This window comes from Manis javanica, chromosome 7 (genome assembly GCF_040802235.1).
Source record: "Manis javanica isolate MJ-LG chromosome 7, MJ_LKY, whole genome shotgun sequence".
NCBI lineage: Eukaryota > Metazoa > Chordata > Mammalia > Pholidota > Manidae > Manis > Manis javanica.
This window is the reverse complement of record NC_133162.1, coordinates 9,062,178-9,083,198: the sequence shown is the minus strand read 5'-3', so window position 1 is coordinate 9,083,198 and position 21,021 is coordinate 9,062,178. Positions and strand designations below refer to the sequence as shown.

The 21,021-nt window shown below is 49.9% G+C and overlaps 1 protein-coding gene across 31 annotated transcripts in view; it reads left to right on the top strand.

Moving 5' to 3' along the window:
- TACC2 (transforming acidic coiled-coil containing protein 2) overlaps positions 1 to 21,021 on the top strand; it is a 203,795-nt gene that overhangs the window by 80,917 nt on the left and 101,857 nt on the right. For 30 of the 31 annotated variants that reach the window (XM_073240258.1, XM_073240270.1, XM_073240269.1 and 27 more), the window contains one exon: positions 16,346 to 16,471. The exons of the other annotated variant lie outside the window; for it this stretch is intronic. In XM_073240258.1, coding sequence (XP_073096359.1) covers positions 16,346 to 16,471 — 126 coding nt within the window. The remainder of the gene's footprint in view (positions 1 to 16,345; positions 16,472 to 21,021) is intronic. 31 annotated transcript variants of the gene reach the window in all.

Sequence of the window (21,021 nt, the reverse complement as noted above, 5' to 3'; positions counted from 1 at the left end):
TGGGAGCTCTTGACTTCACCTTCTAAATGAGTGTGTCCTACGCTGTCTGAATGCTGGCTGCCCAACACCATTCACTGTTTGAACGTGGGGGGTACTTTGGAGACATGCTGGGGTCAAGCCTTCCTCAACCAGAGCATTTCTCCTGCAATGAACGATATTAGATGCTAGAAACATGTATGGATAATACAAAGTACTTTCATAAAATCCTTCAAAGAGATTAATCACAGTAATAACCAGATACCTGTTGTATCTGATTCCTATTGCTGTTGTAATAAATTGCTACAAAATTAGTGCCTTTAGACAATACACATTTATTTTCTTTACAGTTCTATAGGTAAAATGTCTGACACGGCTCTCACTGGGCTGAAATCATGGTGTCAGGAGGCTGTGTTCCCTTCTGGAAGCCCTAGGGACCAAGGCGCTTCCTTGCTTTTCCAGAGGCTGCCCATGTCTGTGACCCACAGGCTCTTCCTCCATCTTCAAAGCCAGCAGCACAGCCAGCATCTTCCAGTCTCTCCCTGACTGCTTCCATTGTCCGCCCTTTCTCTACTCTCCTCTTTCCCATCTAAGGACCCTTATGATTACATCGGGCCCACCTGGATAATCTAGGATACCCTCCCTATTTCAAGGTCAAATGATTACAACCTTAATTCCACTTATAATCTTAATTCCCCTTTGCCATGTAAAGTAATATATTCGTGGATCTCAGGGATTAAGATGAGGACATCCGTGGGGTGGGGTGGGGGGCATCATTCTCCAGACCACACCAGTAGATTTCAGAGTACCTTTCCAGTATCATGAAGTATCCAGCAACTGGGGAAGGGCTGTTTCATGGGAAAAGGATGGCACTTGAAGGCATCTTAGCTCTGTGCTTAATTGGAGTATTTTTCGAGTTCACAGAATGATGAGTGGGGTATGTTTTTTAATACAAGTGGATATGATCTGGAATTAGGGCACAAGGACATTCCAATTCTCACTTTACCAATAGCTGGTAGTATACATTTTAATAAATTAGCCTAATTGGGTCTCAGTTATCACATTTTGAAATGGGTACATTAATACCATACCAGTGAGCCTATGACAAACATGTGAATAAGGAACCTAAATTTCCATGAGAAATGTGACTCTTGGAAGCATGGTGTTTTTTAAAAAATGAAATTTTAGTGGAAGGCCAGAAAAGTATTTCTTTACTCTATAGAGAATTCTCATTTGGGGCCATCAAGCCCTGAGCAGCTAGCTGTCTCTTTAAGAGGAAGAAAGGAAGCATTGAGTCATTTGTGAGTCTGCCCTTTGGTCCCTGCATATAAAATATAGCAATGCTTTCTTGACACTAAACTTAAAATAGGAAGCCTGGTGTCCACATAGAGCCAGAGGCTCTTCTTGATTGGGGCCTAGCTGCAGACATTCCCAGAGAAAAGGTGATCTGTTGCAAAGGTGAGGGCAGGTAAGTGCCACTTCTGGGTGACGTCTGTGTTAGCAGAGTTGATTTTGGGGCCTTGTAAAAGAAAAAAACAGAAACAAAAACAAATACCCCACAAAACACATGCTCCTGGAAATATGGCCGCGGTAAGTGGTTCGGATTTAGTCTCTGCCTACTTCAGAGGGTACAACAGCCTAGGATGTCCACAAGCTTTGCGAGCTATAGGGCACAGGGCACTCTAAGGCCAAGTGGTTAAGCTGCCTTAGTTCTAGGCGGGTGAAGGAAGAAGGGCTGGAATTTAGTTCCAAGAACAATCGAGGCACCATTTCATCCCCATCTTTCTGGGGCGGGCTCCCCACCTGGCTGCAGCCCAGGAAACGTGCGTGGAGCGCAGAGTTGGGACACCTGGCCTGTACTGGGTCTTCGCAGTCATTTCACACACCGGTGCCTGTAGTGGAAAACTAAGAACTGTAACAAATTCTCTTAACTCAAACTCCTGGAAGAAGTCTGCAGTGTGTTAAGGAGCTGCGGCCGAGACGCGCGTCCGTCTCTCCGACCGTCTCTCTGTCCCCTACTGGCTCCGCTGCCCGGGGGGAGCGCCGCACAGCCTCGCGGTCCCCTCGGAGCGCCCGGGCGCTCCGCGGGCCGGCCCCGCGCATTCCTGGCCGGGGAGGAGAGCCCGGCGGGCGCCCTACGCGGGCAGCTGGCCGCGCGCGGGCCGGCTCGGAGCGCCGGCAGCTGGGGGAGGAGCCTGGCCCGGCCGCCGCCGCAGTCCCAGGCATTGGCCTTTTGTGCTGCAACTTTGCCCGAGCCCTTCGGGGAGGCGCGCCGTCCCCGCGCCCGCTCCGCGCCTTTGCTCCGGGAAAGTTTGAGTCTCTGGCCCGGGCGGGCCGGGGAGACTTCGCGCCGCCGCTCGGGGGCCCTTGGGCAGTTGCGTCCCCGAAGGAAGGCGACTCCGCGCGAGCCATCAGCCATCGCCCCGGGCCTGTAAGTGCGCCGCGGCCACGGGAGGGCGGGCGCCGCGGGTCAGGGAGGAGCCCGGCGTCCCCAGGACCTTGGCTGCCAGACAAAGGCGTGCTAGAAGTGGTAGCCGAAGCTCAGTTTATCATTCCCCGAAAGGAACTGGCCAAGGGGCTCAGAGGGGCTGAACATACATTTGTGTCCCTTGCTGTTAAAGGAGCGAGTCTGCGGGGAGCCGGCGGGCCCAAGGCGTCTGCCCAGGAGGTTGGCTCCGTCGGGTGGGACCGGGCGGGACACGCGCCCGGGGTCGAGGTGCCCGCCCGCGGTTGGGGTCTGCGCCGGTGGCCGGGTCCTCGCCCGCAGTTGGCGTCCCTACCCGCGGCTGGGATCCGTGCCGGGGTCCCCGCCCCCAGCTGGCGGCCGTGCCGGTGGCCGGGGTGAGCGCCCGCAGCCGGCTCCGCGCCACCCGCTCTGGGCTCCTCCTGAGGTCGGGTGGTCCCCCCGGGCGCGCGGGGGCACCCCGGGCGGGCCACAGCGGCGCGCGGATTGGCCATAAAACTGCACTGGATTTCCTTCGAGTTTGGGACTTTTAAATTCTCCACTAGTTACGTCAGCCGGCGAGCGCACTTCAGGGCTCCGGCGCAGCACGTGACCCGCTGGCGCTTCCCCGCGGCGCCCTTGGCTCCCGGGCCCCGGCTTCCTCGGCCCTTAGGCGTCCTGGAAGTGCACCTTCCAAAGGACTGTGACTGGCCGCGCAGGCTCCGCGCGCCCTCCGCCGCAGGCTGTTGCCTGGTCTCGCAACGTTGGTTGTACTGCTCCGTGCTTGTCTGGCTGTTGGGTTTCTTGCTGTTATGCTCAGGCTCTGTGAAATGCCAGGCAGGAAAGCGTGGTGGTACCGGGATGAACTACAGCAGAAAATGTGTCTCCCAGGCACGAGTGGACTGCGGAGGTGGAAATAGAGGCCGAATTCAGGGAAGGGCAGCCAGGGGCTTGGTTGGTTGGTGGGGGAGTGAGTGTGTGTGCTCGTGTCTTCGTGTGTGTGTGTGTGTGCTCGTGTCGTCGTGTGTGTGTGTGTGTGTGTGTGTGTGTGTATCCAGGATGGTCCTGAGCCCTTTCTGCCTCAGTACATGGAAAATCAAGAGCCCTGGAGTGTTTCTGTGTCTTTTGTGCCAGAGGAGGGTGAAACTTTGTCATGAGGTGGAGAACTCTCTGTTCTTGTTTCTCTGGGATTTCCTGTGGAGGCCAAATTTCAAAAACTGTTTTCATTGTATTTGGAAATGACTTTGGGAATGTTTGGGGCCATGTCCTGAAAAGGGGTTTTCATCCATTCAGATTCTCTGGTATATTTCAAAGTTGAGTCTTCACCATTGTTTTTAGGGGGTCCATTATGTAGTTGGAACTTGGAGGAAGGATTTTCTTGGGAAGTGCAGAGAGCGTTACCTCCCGGGGCAGCTGGCGTTCCCATCCTGAGGTTGGTCGGTAGCCCTTCCAGAGAACAGGGCCAGTTTTGCTGGGCAGGTGAGGCGGAGGGAGTGGAGTCCCAAGGGGCTCCTTCTCACAGGCTCCCCCGGGGCTTGGCCATTCTGCTCGGAGAGTGGGAGCCGGAAATCGGTCAGGGACCGCCCTGCTTGCACCGGCACCGCAGCCAACCCTCAGCCTCTTCCTTGGCTCCTGCACTGTCGCTAGTTCCTCATCAAAAGTCACTTCCTGATTCTCAGGTAGGCCAGGCATAGTGGAGCGGAGCACACACAGGCTTCACTGCCTGCGGACATCCACAGAGTCCTCTGGGAAACCTGGACAGAATGGCCTCTGCTCCCTCTGTTGGCCTCCAGCCCGTTTGTCTCTGTAAGCTTGAGCATTTAGAATATTTTACCTGGAGTGAAACTTTAAAGATCAGGGTTTCCACTTTAGAGCCAAAATACTCAGAGAAGTTCAGGGTCTTGGCCAGGGTTACATGTGAGTGGAGGACTCAGACCCAGGAGCTCACGTTCCTGGCCTGGTGTTCTCCCAGCCAAGTCCGACAGCCTCTTTGGTTTCAACCTACTTTGTATGTGGCTGTTTACGTTTGTTGTTTCTGTGGAGAAAGGCGCTGCTGAAGGGAGGACCTGGCTGGTTTGCAGGACCACGCCACGTGGCATGGAGCCTGGGGGTAAAGTGGTTCAAGTAAGACACAGCCCCTGCTTTCAATGTGAGCGTACGCACATTGGGCAGGCTTTATGGTGAGGATAGGGCCCCAGTGGGGGACGTCTGGAAATGTACGAGGGTGTACTGGTTGTCCCATTGACTGGTAAGAACCCAGCATGGGACAGTCCATCACAACCTGGGACTGCCTCACCCAGAATGCCAATAGCACCCCCTGAAGAGGACAGTCAGGGGTTTGAGGAATTGGGAGAGACCAGTTCTAAATGGGAAGAAGAGAGATGGGGATCTGTGGGATTGCTGTGCCCCAGGCGGCAGGTGTGCGTGAGGCTGAAGAGAGTGAGGGCTAGGTCAAGAGCATGTGTGTAAATGTGAGTGTGTGTGTTCTCCTGAGACAAAACTCTACAACCCAAAGCTTGGAGTAACTGTGGTTTGGGTTCAGCTGGCCCTGGTACCGTTTGCACCGACAATCCAGAGATAGTTTAGGAAGCTGGTGAAGAGTCACTGACTAGTCCTGGTGAGAGGAGCAATTCTAAGAAGGTTGCAAGCCTGGGTCCCCTGGTCCCGCCTACTGTGACCTGTGACCTAGGCGTGTGAAATCTGCCCTGGAGGCTGGGTTTGTCTGCCTCTCCCCAGCTGAGGTCAGCTCTTTGTTTATAACCCCAATAATCATTTCCACAGCAACTCACTGTGATGACAAAATAGCCTGAGGATTCTGAAATCATTCTGGAGAAACAAATGTCATGAAAAAGAAGACCTGGGGGAATAAACGGCCGCAGGAAAGGCCTTGAAAAATCGAGCAGTGGGACAAGTGAAATTCTTGGGGGCCTGGAGAGCAATAATCTGCAAAGGAGGTTTCCTTTCAGATATGCTGACTGCTGGCTGTGTTCCCTGTCCCTTCCTCTCCGGTCCACTCTGGTCTGTGGTTTCAGTCTGCCCCTTGCCAAATGTTCATGCTGCCAATTAAGAGAAAGTAAAGTTCCCAAGACTGATTTTCTCTGGAGACAGGACAGGCAGAAGGGGGAAAGCTCCCAATTTAGTCACTAAGATCCTATACAGCTGACCTTTGACCAATGCTGGGGATGGGGGCACCTACCCTCATGCAGTCAGAAATTGGCCTGTAACTTTTGACTCCCCCCAAAACTTAACTATTAACAGCCTACTGTTGACCAGAAGCCTGATCGATTACATGCATAGTTGATTAACACATATTTTGTATATGTATTATATGCTATATTCTTACAATAAAGTAGGAGAAAAGAAAATGTTTTTTCAGATTGTCACAAATCTCCAAAAAATTTTCCAATGTATTTAATGAAAAAAGCCTTATATAAAGTGGACCCACACAGTTCAAACCAGAGTTGTTGAAGGGTTCAAGTATGTTCAACCTGCCACACCCTTACCAGCTGTGTGACCTTGAGCAAGTTGCCGGTGGTCTCTGAGTCTCGATTTCCACCTCATTAATGGTGTGGATACCTAATCCTTGCCTGCCAGGCTCACAAAGCTGTGGGGACAAGTGAAATCATGTACAAGAAAATACTTGGCAAACTGTAAAGTGCTGGGCAAATGGAAAGTTGAGTTAGTATTTTTCATCTTGTTATGATTAAAGGGATTTAATCAGGAGAGGTAGATTTCCTAGCACCTCCTCTGGTTTATCTTTCTTGTTATTATTTGTATGTGAGAAGGAGAGGTGTGCTAGTCAGCATAGCTCTTGTTGGGTAGCTGGTTATCTCAGCTCCCTTCTTGTCCAGCCTCCCTTTTAATTGGTCTCTTCCCACTTTTCCCCAGAAAAGAAGTAGACATAAAAGAATAGGAACCTCATGTCAGTTCTGCTCACAGAGAGCAAATCTGGAAGAAAATTGGAAAGAGAAAGCAGTGGCCTCATTTACAGGTTTGCCGTTTACAGTCCCTTGATTCCTCTCACTGTGTGCTGTGTCCACAGGGGTCCTGCAAGGTCCTGGAGCTCTCCTGGTGTCTGTGTCCTTTAGGGTCTAGAGCTCCTGGCCCATCTTCTTGGGTTTAAGGTCTCAGGATCACCGGGTTGGGGTCACATCTTGTCAGCTCGCTGATGGGGACCCTCTCCAAATTGGAAGAAGTGGAAGGTGGGCCCTGTGGACCTCAGGAGCAGCCTCCCCTCTTTTTGTCCCTCCAAGCCTCAGGCATCCTGGGGCTGCCTGCCTCACGGGAATAGGAGAAGGTCCTCTATGACCTTGCATGCCTTGAACGGAGCTTCCTCCCTCGGGATTACCTGGCCCAGGAACCTGCATTCCTCAGCTCCCCACTTTGAGCTCTCAGGTTGTCCTGTGGCCAGCTGTGTGCCAGGGTCTCTTGTGGAGGGCTGACAAGACCCTGCCTCATTTCTCCTGGCCTCCCTGCCTCATGCTATGCCCAGCCGGACCCATGTCAACCATCCCTTCTTGGGCCAGTGACTGCACGGGCTCCCCTCTGGAACTGCGGGGACAAGCCACTGCTCCTCAGATGGGGTCCAGACCTCATTGCATTCTGTGTGAGGGAGACTTTACTGAGAAAATTTTGCCACTTGTGAGGTTTTGGCATCAAGGAACATCTGTGACCGTCATAAGATACTGAGGACACAACAAGATTAAAAAAACACAACTAAACCTTTGCTTTATGTAACAAAGAAACAAACAAACAGGTAAATTTGTTCAGACTCTGGTTGGTTGTGAGCTGAGTTGCCTGCTCTCAGCTTAAAAAAGTTAGAGAGGAAGCTGGCTCTGGCCTGAACCAAGTGGCAGCAGGACCGCTCTGGTGGCCACAGCTGTTCCCATGTTTCTGTTTCCGTGCATGCACAGCATCAGCAGATGCTTAGCGAACACCTCCGTTTGTTGAGGAGCTAATGTGAGATCGACACTGTGCTTTACATAAGCTTTGTACGCTTATCTCCTTCAACAATCTTGTCAAATTATGTAATTTGTCCCCATTTTACGAGTTCAGAAACTGAGGGCCCAAGAGGTTGATGGGCTTGCCCAGGGCTGCAGATGGCTGGTAGGTGGCAGCACTGGGTTCAGGCTCAGATCTAGAGGCTGCAGAGCCTGTGCTGTCTGTACAGCGCTGGCTGCCCACCTGCCCCACGGACGGTCAGTTTGATGTCCTTGCTGGTGTTCTGATGGAGTCCAGGCACCTAAGGGTTACAGGCACTGGCTTTTGGGAGAAGTAGGCACCCTTGGCTGGGATCTTGGCCCGGGAGGTGCTGGCCCATGCCCCAGGCATCTTCCCTTGCTTTGTCCCTCTCCTTAGGCAGACAACTGTGTTATTGTTCACCTGACCCTATGGCTTCTCCCAGCTTCTGGATGGGTTAATTTCTTTGGTTTTTGAAAAAAAAGCAGAGGCTGCCATCTCCCTGCCTTGTCCTGTTGGAGTAACTTCCTCCCCTTGAGTTTGTCATAAACCCAAACCCTTGGGCTCATTAACCCTGAGGAGTGTGGGAAGGACAGTAGCCCAATTTTGAGGTATGGTTGTTATATGTAAGAAAAAGATTCCCCCTCTGTGCCCCCTCCCACTACCAGCTCTCCCAGGGGCCTGGAGCCCTGGGTCGGCAGGCCACCCCTGCCTCTCACCCTTTAGTCCTGACCAGGAGCCTGGCCTCCGGTCAGTGTGTGCAGCGCCCAGGGGCTCCTCTAAGCCATCCTTCTTCAGCCAGACCCGGGGGCTGCCCCTCTGGAGCCTTGGAGTTTTCAGATCAGAAAATCACTGGGCTGGAAGGGACTGGAACAGCCCAAACCCTCATTTTACTGAGAAGGCACCTGCAGCCCGGGGGAAAGGCTCTTGCCCAGCAACAGTGGTTAGAGCCACGCCAGCGCCCTTGCTGGCTGCTTGCATACTTCCTTGTGAGGCAGGCCCCACTAGGCGTCTGTGCACACCACTCTGTTCATCCCATATAGTTGAGAGAGATGCTGCTGGGGGCCGTGGGAGGCCTGGGGTTGGAGCAGCCAGGATGGAGCTCACTTTGGTGTGGCCTTGGGAGAACGACTTCCCAGCTCAGAGCTCCATTTGCACTTCCTGAAATGGGCTGTCACATTGCTCACAGTGACAAAGGGCTGCACAGTGCCTGGCGCACAGTAGGTGCTCATAAACACTGGTTCCCTTTGCTTGTTGCCACCTGTATTCGTTCCTATTCCATGACCCCACTGATGCTCATGCAGAGCCTGGGGTGGGTGAGGGCTTTGACTTATGAAAGGCTTTGCTTTTCTTTTTCAATGAGGACAGGGTCAGCGGCAGAAGGACTGAGTTCCTGCCACTGTGTTTCTTTGCCAAATTACTTAATTCCTTGAGGCTGTCTTCTCGTCTATAAAATAAGTTGTCTGGCATCTGCATGGGGGTGATGGAGAATCATAAAAGGCAGCATTTGGTAAAGCTCGAAGATACTATACAAATATAAGTAGTTAAATAGTTTTCAAGTTACTTCTTTTTAAACTGAAGGCTAATTATTTAAATCGGTGGGCTTTTTTATTATTATATTTTTAATCTGGGAGTGAAAGATCTTCTCTGTTCTCCCTGGCATGTGCTTTAAATTTAGGATTTAGACAAACTGCTTTCCCCAGAGTTTTGTGGGAGCCGTCTTCCTGTTAGCATCAGCCAGGCCCAGGGCATGCCGTGGGATTGCCTGGATCCTGGGCTTTTGGACCTGGATTCAAATTCCAACTGCTCTTCACCGCTTCTAAGCGTGGGATGGGCAGGGGGTGCAAGGCTCTTCAGCAGTGCATGGCAGATGTAAGCACTTAACCATGGTAGCTGCTCTTATGATTATCGTTTGTTGTTATATTTATTATTTTTATTATAATTATTTAAATTTGTTACAGAATTTAGTATATGTAAAATGCTATTATCAACAATACACAGCAAGCTTGAGACCTTGAACAGGCCCCTCCACCCACAGGGTCTCGCGTTCCCCCTCAGCTCCTGGGAACATTGAACTCCCTGGTTTTAGGAATCCTGTATCCACTCAGCCCAACCCCTGTACCTGGCCCGTAGAGATGCCAGGCCACTGTCCCACCTTATCACATGCCAGGTCTAAAAGGGACGAGATGTTCTCCATTGTGACCAAAAAGGCAAAGCTTTGCCCGCCTTGTGGCACCAGGGCCATGCAGCTGGTACAGGGAGAACACGCCTTCACCAGCAGAAGCAGAAGCCAAGCTCCGTGCACCTGCTCAGTATGCCGGAGGGCTAGGGATGATGGTCACCGTGGAGTGCCCAGGGGCACATCCAAAAGGGGTGTGCGTATGTGCCCACATTGCTGTGGCTTCTCACCTTTGCCCGCTGGGTCATGCCCACCTTGTAACCAGCCAAGAGCTCACGACAATATGAGATCTCAGAAGATTCCTTTTGGCTGACTTTTGAGAGGCTTTGCTTTCCATTTTTAAGAAGGAGTGAGCAGATGTGGGCTGCACGGGGCTCTCGTCAGCTGAATTGGTGAGAGCTATGCCAGTGATTCCCAAAGAGTGGCTCCCAGTTCCCCGGGACCTCGCCCTGCGCTTGGGTGCTGCCTGGTCATTGTAGGAGTTGTGTATGATTCACTCTGTGTTAGAAAAAAGGTCCACAGGCTCACTGACATTGTTACTTGGAACGATGTAAATCTGTTTAATGTGAACAGCTGACTTCTGAAAGGTAAGTATTCAGTAAGTAACTGTACAGGAGGTCTAAGGCAATATGTGTGAGGTGTACAGTTACTAACCTGACTTTCCAGCTAATGGGATGTTCAAAGCCAAAATCAACATTGTTTGCTCCCCATGTTGCTTCCCTCTCACACCTGGTGCTGGGTGGATACCCTGAAGCCTCTTGCACAACGGAGCCCAGAGCCTATGCAGTTGCCAGAATCCCAGTCCAGTGTGACCTGTCGCTGATCTTGTTTTCACTTCTCCCCCTCTGATTATTCTCTACTCTGGCTCCAGCGCTAGCCACTGAGAATTCTGCCACTTCCCTGCTCATAATCTCTGATGTCCCTATCACCCCAGAACAACAGATTCTTGCCTGACACTCCAAGCCTTCATCTGGCTGGCCCAGGCATTTGGCCCACAGCTGCCCTTCAAGTGCCACTCCAGACACATGCCACGTGCTGTCCTCTGGAACCCAAACTGGGCTCTGCGTATGCTGGGGAGTGGCTGTTTGCTTGCATGCTTTTGCTCAAGAAAGCTTTTGTTTGTTACTGAAATAACTTTCAATTTTACAGAAAAGTTGCAAGAATAGTACAGAGTATTCCCGTATTCCCTTTGCCTGATTCCTTGATTGTTGCCATTGTACCACGTGCTGTCATTCCCCTTCATTATTGTTACTCTTTTTCTGAATAATTTGAGAGCCAGTTGCAGACATGAAGCTGCTCCTCTCCAAAAACCAACCCAAACCACTCCAGTGTTCATTTCCCCAAAGCAAGGACCCTCTGGCACAACGCCAGTGCGTTGTGATCAAATCACGTCTTTAACTACTGGGAGCGGGATGTGCTATGCCATCACGCCACCCCATCCTCAGAGCCTATTCCAGTTGACCAACCCTGTCTCTTTTCCCTTCTGATCCCGGATCCAGTCCTAAAGCGTGTTGCGCTCTGTACGCGCCTATGCGTGCAGGCTCTTCTTTCATTGGAAGAATTCTTCCATCTTTTCTTGGCTTTCATGACCTATAAGAGGAAAGTTCTTTCATTCCGAGTAAATCCCTCATCTCGGTCTACCCAAAGTCTCCTCATGACCAGACTCTGGCTGTCCATTTAGGCGGGGACCCTGCAGGAGGGATGCAGATCACATCCTGGGGTGCCCAGGGAGGCCCAGCCACCACCGTCATCCTGGTTCACACCTGGCCAAGTCAGTGCCTGCCAGCTTTCTCCACCCCTAAGCATCATTTTCCCCTTTGTAATCCACCGGTATTTGCTGGGAAGGTAGCCCGGGACCACGCTGATGTCCTTTACTTCTTTCAGCTTCCACCACTACCCCCCGCCTTAGCGTCCTTTGATGGCGCCTGCCTGAATTCACTACCACTCTCATGGTTCTTAAACGGTGATTTTCTATCTTCACCATTCCTCCTACACTAATTGGCATTGGGCTGTCAAAAGGAGCTTTCACTTCTCCACCACTTGTGCTTTCGTTCATGTCTTTTTATTTGTATGAACTCGTAGGTTATTACTTTACTTGAACAGTTATAATGCATTAGTATTCATATTTTTTTTAATGCTCATATAGTCCCAAATTTGGTCTGTGGCACCCCCATGGAGGTGGCTCTTATATCCCTTTGGCAAGACTGCTCTCAGCAGACAGAGCTGGGAAATAGATGTGTATGTATGTGTGCACACGCACGCCACACATGCACACACACACACATTCATCCCGTTGTATCTAGTTCTGTGTCATCTGATGATGCGTCTGATTGTAACCCACCTGCGAGTTCTCTGGGGCTTCACCACCTTTTGTATGTGCGCGTCCTCTTCTGACTGGGAGAACCAGGCTCCCGTTAGCCTGGTCACGGTCGTTTTCCTGCTGTCTCCCTGCAGATAATGATTTCCTGAGAACCCTGGGCTCCTCTCCATGCCATTGCAGCCCCAGCCCCTCTCCTGTGCCCCCTCCTTGCCCTTTCAAGGGAAGGGAAGGAAGCCCGCTGGCTTTCCATCTGAACCATCAGGAGAGAGGGAGGGAGACTCTTTTGCTAAATCAGGAAAGCCCTGTGCACGCAGCTGTTGGAGCGCGTCGCTTGCTTCCGTCCCTCACAGGGCCTTCCTAGATCACCCCAGCCTGAAGCCAGCAGTGTGTTCAATTACTACCCTTCACAGTTCTCCTTGCTTTAGACTTTCAGCTGGCAAGGCTCTTGATCAGCCTGTCAGCTCTGGAGTAAGCGATCCCCATTTCTTTCTTAAACCACTTTATCGAGGTATGGTTGTCTTATGAGAAGTTGTGCATATTGAATGTATGTAACTCACGTATCTGGGGATAAGTAGGCACTGTGAAACCATCACCGCCAGCAAGGCCATAAACATACCCATCACCTCCCAGTCTCCTCCCACCCCTATTATTACCGCCGTTATCATTATCGTCAGTGAGCCCCATTTAATTCAGCCTGGTGCCGCCCGGGTCCTGTGTGTGGAACTGATGCTGCTGCTTCCTGGCCCAGAATGTGGACGTCTTCCTCCCTGAAGCAGAATCCCCTCTGCTTCAGTCTCTGAGGGGGGTGACTCATGGCCCTTGGGAGAAGCACTTGTTGATACAAGCTTCCCTCCCTGACATTCCAGTGGAAAATCAACCCTTTGCTGGCCTAAGTTTATAGCGGGCTGGCCCTAGCAGCTGGTGGCGGCAGCAGCTGGTGGTTCAAATCTCTTGCAGAAATTTTTTCCCCTCTGAAAAATATCTCAGTCACTTTAGTTCCAGCACCACCACGAGTAGAGTTTAGAAGCCATTTATGGCATCTTACAGTTGGTCCAAGAAGAGCTGTTTTGTAAGAATCCCTCCACTTACCCAGAAGTCAGCTCTCCCCCATCCTTATCAGCTGGAACCTAACGGGATCATAGGAACTAAGAAAGCCCCCAGAGCTGACCGATGGTATGATGTGAACTTGGCAAGTCATTTTTTGTTAGCAGTTTCATACATTTTATCTATCTATCTATCTATCTGTCTGCCTATCTATCTATCTATCTATCTATCTATCTATCTATCTATCTATCTATGGGCATATACATATATATTGCAAAATTACTGTGATTATTGTATGGGAGGTTTATAAACTTTTATCAGAGTTTATTACCTCTTGATTTGTGCACTATTCTAACCCCATCAGCTGTAGTTCTTCATCTGTACTTTAGAAACAGAACTGGGAGGCATTAGGGAAGAGTCAGGTGAGTTAGAAAGCAGAGTGCTGGCTGACAGCCCACGGGGGGTAAGGGGGGACAGGAGTCCTCCATGAGCCTGCAGTCAGTGCCTCCCCTTAACAGATGGAAAAGCTAACGCTCAGAGAGGTCACGTGGCTGAGAGCCCAAGGTGGGGCCAGTCTATAACCCAGCCCTGATGACTTCATGTGGGATTGCTTTCTTAGTGCCATAGCATACTTCCTCCCTTATGTCATAGTCACTTAGGAAGCTGATTGTGTGTCAATGAGAAAACATTTAATTATGTTCAAGATTCTCTGTTCAGAAAAAATCAAGAGAAGTGTCTAATATGCTTGAAAAATAATTCCCTCCTAAAGAGTTAGAACAAAAATGCCATCCCATAGGATGTGCAGGCAGACATCTGTTACCCAAAAGACTCTCCACTGGGACCTTCATTTTCTCTGGTGGTGCCTCATGAGTGAGGTGGGGCTGTGTTCCTGTGCTGGGATGAGGCTGACAAGCCTACGTCCTCCCCGTGGAAAATGTGAATACAGACACTGGGAAAAGACAGCATTGCTCTGATTGTCCTGTCTTTTAAAACTTTCACTGAATTACATGTGAACTGAAGTGGTTCCCTGGCACTTAGAATTTCTTAAATAAGTTTTCACATGTTTTGCTTAACAGTATGTGGTTAGCAAAGAACTAGAAAATAGAGTTAAACTCTGCAAAGAAGAAAGTGTTCATAATTTCACTACTGAAGAGAATTACCTTAGGCGTGTCCTCCCACATTTCTTAGTGCTCATTCACTCTTGCCCTACTTCCTGTGCATTTGGACACATGCGTATGCATGTACATATATACGCATACAGACATATATATCGATACACACATACACATGGATCATGCTGTCAATAGTTTTTAAACCTATTTATGGTTAATAGTGGACATACTTATCTCTAGATACATGGAGATCCACCTCATTTTTTTAAACAGCTACAAGTGAGTCCATTCTATGGCCGTGCCTTAATTTAACTGTCCCCTGTTGTCAGAAATTTTGGTTGTTTCCATTTTTTTTCCTGTTGAAACACGGCTACAATTAGCATCTTTGCTCGCATCCTTAAACATCTCCTTAAACTGAATTCTTGGAAGTAGAATGGCTGTGTCAAAGGAAAGAAAGTCTTTTACGGCTTTCAGTGTGTGTTAACAGAACTCCTGGGCAGTGTTTTTCCACTCAGGTTTTATGACTTTGGAAAGTCGATATTGCCTGTGGTTTAGGATTCTCTGTACAGCGACCCAGAGTCCCCGTCACTGTGCCTCCACACGCTGGCACCGTCCTTCACTTGGCCTTGCACGCCTCTCTGACTCCCTGGGTGTGGCCATTGGGCCCCAGGGTCATGTTCCGGGGGTTTGGAATGGTAGGTGGGAAGGAGGAAGAAGGCAGCATAGACGATCCGTGGCAATAAATAGGAAGATGCAGGCACAGGCATGTGCTAGGCTGAATCTTATTTAGAACCTCATTCCAGGAAGTTCACAGTGAGCCTTCCAGCCTCTCATTCGCCTTAATGCCAAGGGCAGCACTTTGTGGCTGAGCATTTGATAGAAGCTTTGGGCTGATCATTCAGCTGAGGGTCAAGTCCGAGTCCCTCACCCCGGCCTTGGGACCTGGCTCCTGTCCACCTCCCTCCTTCCTGGTCTTCCTTATCTACACTCCGGCTACAGTGACCATTTTGTATTCTTCCAGCATACTAAACTCCTTCCTGATTTGGGGCTTGCAGATATGTGGGTCCTGTCCTGGGGACACTCTCTCTTTTACTGTTCCCCCCTTTGGATACACCCTGGTGAAGAACGTGGCGCCTGCAGTCAGGTTTGGCTTTGTATCCTGGTTCTGCCCTTTACCAGCTGTGAAACCCGGACAAGTGACTCAACGTCCTCGTGCCTTAGTTTTCACATCTGCAAAATGGGATGATGAGAGCACCCACTTCACAGGGTTATCATTATGAGGATCAAATATGGTGATATATGTGAGCACTTAGAATAGCAGTTCCTAGCACATAGTGTGTCTCAGTAAACATTCACTGTTACTGAGCCGTCCGGCTGGCCTCAGCTCACCACTCCACATGGAAATTTTTCCTGATTCCCCCACGCTGGCCTGGGACCTCTAAGTTGATGCTGCCGTAGCTGTCTATACCTTTCCTTCTAGCCGTTACTATTGTTTCCAAATAAATGAGCATTTAAAAAAATGTCTGACTCTTGCCTAAGACTGTAAACTCCAGGAAGGAAAGACCACCTCTTTCTTGTTCACAACATGATGCTGGTATTCAGTCAGTATCTGCTGTTACTTTTTAATAGTATATTGTCCTGTTACTTATAGCTACAGCCGAGTTCATCTGAAAGAAAAACTCATAGGCCTCCCTGAGGAACTAATAAGATGCACCCAATCATGAAAGGGGTTCCCCAGCTGAGTGAGCTGATGTGTGTGACCAGCGACAGCGTGGAGACCTGTGTCCCTTCCAGCTTTCAAAGCCACACCGCTCTTGGAGGTTGCCTGGCACTGACCTTCTCAAAGGAAGAAGGGCACTGTTGTTTTTTAAATTTCTAACTCACTGTAGATAAATGCTCTTGAAAATACAGTTAAGTGAATTACTAGGAAAGGAAACAAAACTCATGGCCGGGATTTCTCAACCTGAGCACTATTGACATCTAGGGACAGATGATTCTTTGTTACGGGGCTGCCCTGTGCATTACAGGATGTCGGGCAGCACCCTGACTTTTATTACTAGATTTAACAGACAAAATTACTCCATCACGTTGCTCTTAAGGTTTCCAAACATGTAGGCCAGGTTCCTGTGCTCTCTTCGCCGGCGGTGCCACACGCCTCCTGGGCCTGGGCCGCCTCTGGGACACACCTGGAGCAGCTCCAACCTTCATTTATGCAAACTGAGGCCATATCAGGGTCCAGGTAAAATGTGCTCTTACCACATGTTTAAACTTTGAGGAACATGTCTGAGCCTTCATTTTTCCTCTCTCCCTAGTTCATCTATAGCAGATGGTGTCATCCAGCCAGCTGTCCTTGGAGACCTGGAAAACCCACCCTTAGCTGCCTCTTCCCACCACGGTGATGTCATCAGCCAGGTGTCCACGGATCTGACAGCCCGGAGGTATGGTGGGGGCTGGTCCTGGTGCTGGGACCCCAGGGCCCATCCCTGAGGCTGCCCCCTCCCCACCACCCCCATCCCTACACAGTTCTGAATGCCTTTCCTGCACAGGGCTGGGGCCTCTTAGGGCCTAAGAGTGACCTGAGGGGACACCAGGAAGACCCCCAACAAAGGCCATTTTAGAGACTTGTTCCCTTGCGGTCTCCAGGGACCCCCATTTAAAGTAGAAGTCCTCCAGAAGAGAGCGTGTACTATTTATATCTTAAAGTGCCTCTAAAGTCCCCTCCCAGCCCAGAAACTGTAATGTATGTATGTATGTATGTATGTATTTATTTATTTATTCATTCATTCATTCATTCATTCATTCATTTATTTATTTTTATTAAGACATCATTGATATACAATCTTATGAAGGTTTCACATGAGCAGCATTGTGGTTACTAGATTCACCCATATTATCAAGTCCCCCCGCCCAACCCCACTGCAGTCACTGTCCATCAGCATACTAAATGCTATAAAGTCCCTACTTGTCTTCCCAGAGACTGTATTTTAAATGACTCACCCCATGCCTGACTGTAGCCATTCTGCTCTAAGGCACCCACAGAAGGCACTTCCTGTGCTCCAGGCACCATGCTAAGCATCACTGGGGTGTCTCCACATCCTCCAAACACCCCTGGGAGGTGGGAGGTTCTGTTATGACTTCCGTTTTGCAGATGAGCAAATCGAGGCTCAGGTACATTAACATTTAAGGACACGTAGTAGGAAGTGGCAGAGCTGGGCTTTGAAGCAGGTCCAGGTGGACTGTCAGGCCTGTGTTCTGACCTTCTCCACTGGCTGCTGGGAGAGCAAAATTTCCTCCTTCCACCCGCCATGGGGTCCCACCTATGCCACTGGCCTCTCTCAAGTCCCAGGAAGACAGTGCACAGTAGAGAAATGGATCACGTATGACCGTGACTAAGAGCCATCACAGGATGAAGGAAGCAACCAGTGGCTAAATTCTGATTCTATCAGTGCTGAGAAGTTGGCCAGCTTTCTGGCTTCGTTTCCCAGTAGAAAGGTTCAGGTAGATCTGTGTGCCAGTGAGTGATTTTCATGCCTTGCCAGGGTTATTGAACATTTGTTCAGAGCTGTGTTGTCTTGTTTTTGCTGGAAATTGGTGGAAAAGAGGCCTGTTTGGTTGGAGCAAGGATTGGTCTGGCTTTGGCCATAACTGCCTCCACAAAATACTCATTATTTGCAGATCCCGTTTGTGAATTTGCCTGCTAAGATGTAACTGTAACCCTGAGATCAGTGCTTGTGGCTTTTTCACGGTTATTTGTGGACATGTGCAGAGCAGCAGAAAGTTGGCATCGCCCGATGTGCACGTCCCCAGCTGGGCTGGAGCAAGGCTGTGCCCTGTGCCCCAGCTGGGGTTCTCATTCTGGAACCGGCGTCCTTGCACAGTGCAGTTGGTGCCACGTTTTTGTAATTTTCTCACTTTGTTGATGATCTCGCTGTTCAAGATGGCCTCCACATGTAGTGCTGAAGCCCAGGCTGGTGTTCTAAGGGCAAGAAGGTTGAATGTGCCTGATATAGAAAATACGTCAGATAAGCTTCGTTCAGGCGTGAGCTGTGGTGCTTTTGGCCATCAAGCTGATGGTAATGAAGTCACTAATGCATATTAAGTGAGAAGTGTTTGCACAGTTACACATAAAACAAGGCTATGTGTTGATCAGTTGACAAAAATGTTATGACCAGACGCTTGCAGGATCCCTGCATGTCCCCTAGGAGCAGAGGTTCAGAATTGACTCAGTCAGTGCCTGCAGTGACTTTGTAGAAGACAACTACTGTGAATAACAAGATTCAGCGGTACTTCACCTTGCCGATCTGCTGCGGGGACTAAGAAGGACTTGCTGGGTGTGCAGGGGGTTTATCTGTTGTTCACATTTCTGGAGGCTGCAAGTCCAAGCTCGGGGTGCCAGCGTGGGCGGGTGAGGGCCTCTTCCAGGTTGCAGACTTCCTGGGGGTTTCTCACATGGAGGAAGGGCGAGGGGGCTCTGCAGTCCCTTTTATAAAGGCACTAATGCCATCATGGGGCTCCACACTCATGACCTCATCACCTCCCAAGGCCCCGCCTCCTCATACCATCACCTTGGGGCTCAGGATTCCAACATGAGAACAAGCCTTCAGACCCAGGCACCACCCAGGGACCCCCTCTGCATCCTGTTTAGAGTGGGAACGGGAGAGGCACAGGGTGAGGTGCAGGGCGGGGAGGTGGGCTGGGCAGAGGGGAAGGTTGCCACAGTCCTCTTGAGAGGTTTGCCTCCTTGCAGGAGCAGGCTTAGTAGTCTAAGTTACAGAATGAAATTAAAATTAAAATATTAAAAATGTGGTTTTTTTTGTTTGTTTGTTTCTCAGTGGGGCTGGTGAGCTTGCTTTAAGCCAGCTGAGAGAAAACCAGAGCAGGCCTTTCTCCCTCCTTCCCTGTTACTTGATAATTCTTTGGTGCCATAGCCTTCCCTCCCAAGAAGTCTTCTGGAATAGGAAAAAAGAGAAGGCACCCCATCTCAGAGGCAGTTCACAAATACAATGAGAGATTCTGACACGGCCCTTTCTTTTATTAAAGTCACTGGAGGATATCAAACCTGCTCCCTCTCAGGGAAGAGCCTGTGAACCTGCTTGATGTGGTTGAGCTCCCAAAGTGCTTTCAGCATCTCTGGGTGGCACAGGAAGCTGGGCCCAGAACTTCAAGAACATTCTGCAAATAACTAGAATGCCCTAGACCACTTGTACTCCCATCTGTTCAATATTTTCAGTATTTTTTTAAAAATAGAATTGTTTTTCAAATGAAACCTTCCAGCTATACCACCATTTATTAAACAGTGAAACAGGGCACTGTACGTCCGGGAACCTCCTGTGTTTTTCCTACAGTCAGGAGTACAGGCAGAGGGGTCTCTGCGGAGCTGGAGGACCCCCGTGGGCACAGCTGGAACACTGCTCACCAGACTCATGTCCGCGGGGGGCAAAATTCCGTGTGCTTCAAAATAGCCTGGTCACAGCACAGATTGCTGGCCCACCTCTTGAGTTTCTGACTCTGGAGATTTGGGGAGCTGCTGCACCCCCGAGTTTCCAATTCTGGAGGTTTGGGGAGGGACCTGACACTTGGCATTTCTAACAAGCTCCCAGGGGGTACTGCTTAGCTGGGAGAGCTGCTGGGAGAGGCAATCTTGTCGGGATGCTCTTCCCCTCACCTGCCTGGCTAGTCAGCCTCTCGGGATCAGAGATACCTGCCCCAGCAGCTGGGGGCTGGTTTCTGATCTCTGCCCTTCGATGAAAGGGCCAGGGACAGGGGCCGCTCCTGCTCAGCCTCATAGCCCCCTAGAGTTTCCCAATTCAGGAATGGACTTACAGAATTTTCCAACGTTGAAATTGCAGGAAATTTGTACTGACTTGCAACCCTTGATTTTCCTCTTGCTCCCAAATCGTGTGGTTTATTTTGATTTCATCTGTTTGCACAGGTTTTTTGTCTCCCTGTTGTGCATGAGAGGATTTAAGTATCTCAAAGTTTAGCTGACTCTTTAGGCGAGCACCTTATTAAAAACTGAAGGCTTAAGTGGAGGTATTATTATTTTTTTAATTTAGAAAAGGGTTTACCCACCAATCTTTGCTAAATAACAGAGTTTCTTTGCATGTATTTGTACAGGACGTTGGAGTTTCCAGTATCCAGCTGGCTACTGTGAGGTTGCAGCACATGAGTTGCCACATTGGCAAGTTTCAAATATTGAGAATTTCACGTGGTTCAAACACACATGATTTTGTTCTTGGTTTGGTTTTTCATGGTTCTTAAGCAGCTTCATCTGTGTAGGTAGATAATGACTTTCTGAATAAATAGTTAAATTTTGGGTATCTGTGATCAGTTTTCTTTTGTCCTTGGGCTTCTCCATAACCAGGGCCCAATGGGGCACAGGAGGAGTCTTGCACCTGGGAAAAGACCCCAGGAGCTGCTGGTAATGGTGGTGGGAATTAATGACCCAGATGATCTGACCCAGATCAAAGCCTCTCATACAGTGCTGGGATGGTATTTAGGACTTCTCCTGTAGTTAATATTTTCCTTTCTGATTAAGTTTTACTTGGGCCAAGCTTTAAAGTAATTTCCCTGACTTGAGCACAGACTCACTCTGTGAAGGGAAAGAACTGACAAATGGGGTCCGGGGTAACTGTGCCAGGCAGCCCACGGCTGCACATGTAAGGTCAGCTCTGTTTAAGGGCTTTTCACAGTCTTATGTGGGCTGGGGTTCACAGGCTGGTTTATCTCGCTGGAGGCTAGAAATAGCTCCATGTGCCTGCCCCGGCGTTTCCAGCCCATTCTCAAGCGTCCCTGGGCACCTTTGGATGTGGGCTCGGCTGCTCCTAGGGGCTGCGTCTTTAAGACTCACTTTATCAGATCGCAGGCGTCTGTGGGATTGATCGTGCTCAGCTCGACCAAGCTTAGGTCTCCAACCCAACAATTTCAAAGCACTTTCCTTCCTCTAGTTTGCATCTGACTTTCAGTCTGAGCTGAGTCTTTGTCCTTA